Genomic DNA, 7,926 nt, shown 5'->3' with positions numbered 1-7,926 from the left:
ATGCAAAATGTACATGTTGCAATCTTGAATGAATGCTTTCAAATGTTGCAATGTTTACAAAATATAAAAGGCTGTACATCCACAACATAAATGACATCTTTTTTTACTTATAAATGCTTTCAAGGCCAATAATTTTATTTTTGAACAAAAAGTTTATTACAATAAGTTTGACAGACACATGGCGTGTCAAAAATATTACAAGGCAAAAAATGTGGCTTATGTTGCAAGCCTAAGGGCAAGAGACATCTCTTCCATAGGCCTCATAGCCAATTCTCCCTCACATTCCACTCTCTTTAACAAATCACTAGTTTTTGTAGGTGGCTTTCTGTGATCGACAATGCGATGCATCATTTGTTCATGTGCATGATGTTTAATGGTATTAACAACATGAGAGGGAGGCATTTTTCAATCATTCTGAAGGTAACCCCAGGTATCTTCAAAAAATCGAATCATCTCAACAATGATCCATCCCAATGCATAGGTATCTACATGGAATGTATGTCTTCCTCTTAAGAATACTTCTTGTAGCTCGGGTGCAAGCCACTTTTTCGCCCATGCTCTTCCTCTTTCTTGCAAAATCTCTCAGCAAAGTCGGCATCTGTCTCCAAAGACTGCTTCTTCTTATGCTTGAATGCCGACTCTCCAAGAAGTCCATGGCCATCCCCCAATATATGATGCCCACTCGGCATCTAAACTTTCCAACAAAATCCAATAAGATGTTTCCTGGGTGCAAGTTGTTGTGCATCCACCTTCCTACGTGCAGCCTTGCCAAACCATCCACAAGTGCATGGATGATATCGAGGAGATTCTCACAAAAGACATTGATCCGAGCAATATCTTCCTTCTCCAATGTAGAATTTCCCGGCTTGCTGTGGCCATCAGATCCGCTCCTCCTCTTAGAACATGGTGGAAGTAGCATGTGAACCTACCCTGGTCCATTGGCAAAATCTGAAGAAACTACAACAAGCTACTGCCATTAAAGTAAGGTGTGATGGTCCACAGTGGCTCTTCTCAGTTGCTGCGATGTACAAGGACTGGGTGTAAAATCTGCATGAGTTGTTCTCTTCTTGCTTCTCATGTACGTGTCCCAATATTGCCCTTGTACTTCTTTCCGGCATATTCCACGTGATATGGCAACCCTATAGCTCCTACCAACCGCACTTAAAAAACAGTGCCATAGGATCCCGAGCCAATTTTCTCACCTACATGGATCTCCCTCTCTGTGACATAGGCCAAGAATGACACTTTATCTATGTTACTAGCCAAGTGTTGTGCCCTTTGAACCTCATTACCTCTATGGTTGAGAGGGTGTAGAGGTTGGTTGCTCTTCTCCTACAACCAAGGACGTAGCTCACCCATAAGCTATTGTAGCCTTTTTTTCCTAGCTCTTAGCCACTATGACACGAAGATCTAACACAACGACCTTACTCTTGTGCTTGGCCCATACACTCGTCCATTGTGTCAAGTTGAAGACACCAAACTCTTGTGCAAGAGTAGGGTCTGCATTGCATGCTTCGTTGAAGCGGGTCTCTGCATTCCCAATAAAGCTATCAACCCAAAGCATGGCATCTGTCTCCCATTGTACCCAGATCGCAAGGTCATCCTAACCTTCTGACTACAAATTGGTCTGAACACCACCAAGAATCCTCCTCTTCATAGTGCTAACTCCCTCTAAACTGGATATGGTTGATTCCATCTCACTCTCCTCCATGTTGCACACCCTAATAAAAAAGGCATCCTGAATGCTCCTCATCACTCTCTTGCGCTTGCCCTTACTTACCTCTTCCCCTACTTTTTGCTTGGTGCAGGTGGTTGAGGCCATGCTTACAATTAGATCTTGTTCTGTGTGTGCGGAAAGCTTTCACATGACACTAGCAAATAGCTGTAGTTGCCACACAATAGTGAGCAGGCAGGCATCTAACAATAACCCCCACCCTATGCATGCATGAAATGCAAATGCAGATGATTTCAATGCACGCATGCAAATGATTTCAATGCACTCATGCAAATGATTTCAATGCAAATTTTTTAATTACATGAAATGCAGTGTGCATGCATGTAAGAATGATTCTTTCAATGCATGCATGCATGAAATCCAAGATAATTTCGTACAAAATTTGCTTTTAATGCATGCATGCAAGATAATTTTGTTCTCTCATATATATGCATACAATTGTAGCATAGTATTGCACACCTCTTAAATCATAGCAAATGCTCTCAATTGGTTGCCTCCTTTGGTTTCTCAGAGGCTCAAATAGTTCACTTTCAAATGAATAACTTCTTCCATATATGTGTAGAACAATTATTTCATGGTTTTAAATTGTTTTGGATATGCTTGCTTCATAAGAATTATAGCATTTGTGGTAATTTTATGATATCATTCAAGATACACAAATTTATTATGCAATCCCATCTAAAATTTAACCCCAAATCTCATATGAATAAAAGAAGTCATATGTCTACAGAATAAAGGTTATTCACACTTAGAATAGATCTTTATTCATACAAATAAGGTTATTCGTATGAATAAGCTAGGATAATTCATTGTATTTGTTTTAAATCAATAAATTCTTCAATTTTTTTGTTTCTTTATTCAAAAAACATGGCCAACTTTGGAAGATGATAGTAGAAGAATACAATGACGATAGGGGGTATGAAGAAGATACTAGGAGGATACTAGTACTCAAGAACTAAATAAACCAATTATGTGAATAATCAAATTCAAAATATCATTAAGTAATAAACTATAGAAAACCATAACTGAGGAGGTAAAACAAGAGGCTATCCCAACTTGCAATCCCCAAACTCAATCAACTATAATTGCACGTGATTCTAGTTACAACTTGAGGGGAATGAACGGGGTATTGCCAATGGGCTAATCATTTAATAAAAGTTGGAGATAAAGTTTGAGACTTAACTAAACTTTAAGTGAAGCTACAAAATGAGAAAGCATGAAATTAGAGAAGATGGATGAAGTGTCCAACAGATGCTAAAGCCCAACAACATACAATAGACTAAAACATAGCATTACTAAGCCCAAATTATCTAACTAAACCCAATAAGCCTAAAGAGAAATGACTTAAGAGGGAAGGACCATGGGAGGGTCAAAAGTCGAGTAAATTGACGGGCTTGTGAAAAAAATCAAGACCACGCTAAGAGGACAATCAATGAATCATGTGCATTAATCAATGCGTTGTAAGAAAGGATTGGCATTATAAATAGATCAATGTCATAATTTTTTTTTCACAAAGGGGAGATGGACCTACAAAGTAGGCCTAGGATATAATGCTCTTTATGGATTAGCCTCTCCCTCTCAAACCTCACACACCAATACACATATGGCCATCCTATTAGAGGCACAACCTCCCATGGCTTACACATGTTAGGCAATAAAGGGCTACTTGAGGGGATCGATGCCGGTAGTCACCATGGGTGGGGGCTAATGCCAAACTCCAACTTAGGCATGTAATGTTTTTGTGCATGATAAGAAAGAAAATGAATGGCAAACTAGTTTGAGTAAAGAATGTTTTGGGCATTTTATTGAATGTCACATAGAAAGAATGCTACATCACAAAATCTTGTTCTTCGGCTTTTGGTTATATGTAATCTTCTTACTAAACCAATCTTAGATCTTGTTCTTCTGAGGTATTTGTATCAAATTTGGGTAATTTGCATGGTTGGCCCATGGTAACATTGTGGTTCAATGCCGCTGGAAAATGGCCCTTCTTGGCGATTGTGGCTGCATGATAGAACCGCAAGCGCATTTATGGAATCTGATTCGAGCTATTCTCATTAACAAGATCTCGATGAGTAGGAACACTCTAGTGTTTCATCGAGACCATTTTGTTTGGATTTACAGCAAGAGATCCTCAAAGTTGTGTTGAATTGTAGATGTGAGTTTTCATATGGCCTATATGGCTCAGAGTTGTGTTTAGCTCAATGCAGTATTTTTTTTACTTTTTAAATATAAACACTCTACTTTTTTGCGCGCAAACAAAGAAAAAAACAGATGTGGGTAATTTAACTCATACTAACGAGAGCTTATAAATGATGGACTGGCAAACAATAGAATAATTTGGTTCAAATTATGGTAACAGATTTGGGTAATACCTTATTACCGATGGAATGGCAAACAATAGAATAATTTCGCTCAAGTTGAACGGAATAGCTTTCTACTGAGCTCGATCGTTTTGCTTTCGCATCAACACTGCTTGGGTGATCAGATCTGATCCAGCATCGCTACGATGCAATGTACCTCTGTTGATATCGATGGCACACTTTTGCAAAAATCCGTCCCTCCGCTTGTAGGTTGCTGCCAGGCATGTTTCATGCGATCTAACTGATGCACCGGAAGTTCGTCCATCCCTGCAGGAAGCTTGGAATTGATTAAGTCCTCGCTCCATTGTTGCACGCCAAAGGATTGAACACTCTCGGCATTGTAATCAGACAATTCAGCCCTCCCCGTCGCTTCCCACACTTGCGTATTGTTGTCGCCAAGTTTAGCTGGATCCGTCTGAGCTAATACGGTCCCTCCATTGCAGTCTGCAGCTAGCCCGTCACAAACACGCGGTGCAGTGACCACGTCCCTCCAATCGCACGCTTTATTGTTGTTGCTGCTTCTCGTGTCCACTGACGAGGGTGAACCTTGCCCAAAACAAGAAATTACTCTCTCGAATGCTGGAGTGATCGTGGTCAATGCAGACATTTGATAGCCGGGTGCCTGCATAGTGTGGGCATAATCGCTAAACTCTGGCTGATCCTTGCAGTAATCGGCGCACAGATCGTCAATTATTTCAAAGCGTTGAATGTTTTCCGCCATATTTTGTTCCAGTCGTGACTTGCCTTCGAGAGCAGCTAGTAATGTTGGCACTTTTTGGTGTCCTGACGGATCTAAGAGGAAACCAGCTTCTGAAAGCCAACGGTTCTGAAGGACCCAGGGATGGCTTGACGTAGCCTCTCCTCCATCTCCGAGCATACGGTGAGACCCTGTAAATGAAAGGGTATCAACAGAGCTTTGTGACCTCATCGGAAGCTGTTCGTCACAAGGGGCCAATGCTTTGATTCCTTCACGGCCTTCCTTGAGGTTTTGTCCTAACGGGCTATTGGATACACTGTGAGCTACGGGCGAGACATTGCTAAACTGAGCATATGCGCTGCAATCAATGCAATCTGACGTCTCTTCTATCTTGTAGAGCGGAATGGGTGTCCGATGCAGGGTTTGCTGCGAGCTCGGCTTCTGCTCGAGCTGGGACTTACAATGACCCGAAGCAAGGTTCATCCCTTCCAAGTTCAAGCTTGACTCCGAGATACTTTTACCGCTGCCTGGTTTTGCTACACGCTCTAGTATTGGCATAGGAGCATTCTCGCTGATGGGCTGATGGGTAGCTGGGTCTAATCCAGCTTGTTTCAGCTTCTTCTTAATACACGAGTTCCAGAAGTTCTTAATTTCGTTGTCTGTTCGACCGGGGAGCCGCGACGCTATCTGCGACCACCTGCAACAATCGGCAAGGACGTGAAGATCAGCTCAAGACTGGGAATACTGCTTAATCTGCTGCCTGACAGTGCCTAAAAGGTAGGAGTTTCCAGATTATCGGCATCGGCTGGTTCACATCATACAATATAAGATTCGAGCTACGTGACTTCAGTTTGAAGTTACCTGTTGCCCAGGATGCCGTGAAGCTCTACAATGAGCCTTTCCTCCATCGGAGAGAACGTCCCACGCTTCAAGTCAGGTCGGAGATAGTTGATCCATCTCAAGCGGCAACTCTTGCCACAGCGTTGGAGACCTGTCTCATCAACCGCTCCAATTCACCCATTAATGACATGAGCAGGATACTCACACGCTCAATTCCCCCGATGCAAGCAGATTCCTACGACAGAGGATGCTGTAGGGTCTACACTTACCAGCTTGTTTGGGCACCGAACTCCAGCAGCTGTGGCCATATCTGGTGATATGGCGAGCGAGTTTCTCGTCCTCTTCCGGTGACCACAGGCCCTTTCTCAGATTCTCCTTCTGACAGCAAGAGTGACGCCCCATGGAGCTGATCGCAACACTGGTCTACTTATAGAGAGAGCTTATAGGGCTAGAGCTTATAGGAGAGAGGAATAATGATCCCTACGAAGTGCACTTGCGGGAGGGACGAATTATAAGATCACTGCATTCAAGCTTCCACTTGTGGCTGTGGAGAGTCATCTATACTACACATAGGCAAATGCAAGTGACAGACATGTCAATATTAGCCATGCAATCAATGCTATAGCTACAATCGTTATAAATATACTGACAGCGCGGATGCTGCTCCGGGACGAACCTCGAGGGAAGATATGAGGATTTCAACACTGTTGTCACCGCTAATCAGGACTGAGACCAGAAACTTTGGCAGCAGTCCCAAGGAGACTCGGGAGGGGTGTCGACCCGGTCTGTGCAAGCAATAGCCATGAAAATGTTAGACTGCCCTTGAAAATATTAGACTGCAGAAGGCGGAAGTGTCTGGATACTGCTGTGCAAGTAGGAAAGGTGCACGAGCAACGGGGGTAGCTGGAGGGTCGATGAGCTGGGAAGGTGGAGGCAAAGCTGTGAGCGAGGGGAGCAAACGTGAATTGAGGGGGAGTAGCTAGGGGGCGAGGCTGATCACTGAGAAAGTTGCTGAAAGGGGAATTTGGCAAAAATGGCGGTGGTGAAACAAACTAATGAAGGGCGAGCCTTCATATTCATGAGGAAAGAGAGCAAGCGAGTGTGTGTGTGTGTGTGTGAGAGAGAGAGAGAGAGAGAGTTTGTGTGTGTGTTTTTTATTATAGACAGCTAGAGTGAGAGCGAGTGAGAGTGAGAGAAAGAGAGATTCATAGAGTGAGAGCGAGTGAGAGAGAAAAAGAGAGATTGATTGATTGAAGTTAAAGGAAACCCCACGACGAGGGTGACCGGCTTTACCTATGATACCGTACTCATATGTGTATGGCTCTCTACGTAGTTTCCAAGTGTTCTCACAAGTTTTTCTCAACAAATCACAAAACTTAAAGGTTTCTTGTTTTGTTGGGCTAAAATATCATAACATTTTGTGGAATTTACAAGATTGAGAAAACACTTTTTATAGGTGAAAATGAAAATGTTGTAGGTTCATTGTATATAGTTTACATGTCTCTTGTGAAGAGTGGTACTTTGCTCATTTCCCTTCAGAGCTAGGCCAGTATTATGGTGCCTATCTTTTTAGCACTAATCCATGGCACAATTACTTTAATAAAGTTGGAATTCAAACTTGAAACATGGAAAACTATGAGAATGAGTGCTTAGGTCATAAGAGAGTCAATATTAAAGCATTATGCCTCCAAACAAATGTGAAAGGAGAGCTTGACGCGTCATCTTTTCTACTACAAGTACTTACTTAAAAACATGTACAAAATTGGGTGACACATGTCTTCATATTGGGGGGTGATCATAATATGGCTCCACTACCCTAGAGCCTCGTGCAAGAATATAAAAGCCCTTACCCATGCCACACAAGCCATGACAACATGTGAGCATGGATTTCATCTTTAGATTGATAAAAGCTTTGAAGAGGAATGGTGATATCATGGTTAATTTCGCTAGGTTTAGCAAGATGGCATTTATAGCATTCCCCCAATAGTGTATCTAGAACCATCAGTGTGAACATGAATATCACTACCTCGTTTGCAAAATGGCGATGGCTATGGTTAATCTCCAATTCAAGGTCTCAAGTGCTTGCTGAAATTATGTTTGCCATCTAGAATTCCACTAAGAACTTGTGTAGAGGTCTTGGAATCACAGTGTACAAAGGAGTGAATCCTCTTTAAGATCCTACAAGGCCTGTATGTCTATTGTATTTAGAAGGGGTGGAAATTTTGTGGTTATATTTATCTTGTCCATGTTAATTACAATTCCATGCCTCTTGAGTTATCTCTCCTAAGACA

At 42.2% G+C, this 7,926-nt stretch overlaps 1 protein-coding gene across 1 annotated transcript; it reads right to left on the bottom strand.

Annotated features, from left to right (window-relative positions):
- Positions 1-4,106: 4,106 nt before the first annotated feature.
- On the bottom strand, positions 4,107-6,657 carry LOC147888400 (uncharacterized). The gene is made up of 4 exons (XM_087392238.1): positions 6,312-6,657; positions 5,905-6,198; positions 5,657-5,786; positions 4,107-5,492 (listed from the first exon to the last, which is right to left on the bottom strand). The coding sequence occupies exons 2-4, from the start codon at positions 6,035-6,037 to the stop codon at positions 4,220-4,222; spliced, it is 1,536 nt and encodes a 511-aa protein (XP_087248364.1). The 5' UTR covers positions 6,038-6,198; positions 6,312-6,657; the 3' UTR covers positions 4,107-4,219.
- Between the last annotated feature and the right edge of the window lie 1,269 nt (positions 6,658-7,926).

Source organism: Dipteris shenzhenensis, chromosome 21 (assembly GCF_047967505.1).
Source record: "Dipteris shenzhenensis isolate YYH24624 ecotype China chromosome 21, Dip_SZ_1.0, whole genome shotgun sequence".
In the NCBI taxonomy this organism is placed as follows: domain Eukaryota; kingdom Viridiplantae; phylum Streptophyta; class Polypodiopsida; order Gleicheniales; family Dipteridaceae; genus Dipteris; species Dipteris shenzhenensis.
The sequence above is the reverse complement of the archived record's forward strand: the minus strand, read 5'-3'. Positions and strand labels throughout refer to the sequence as shown.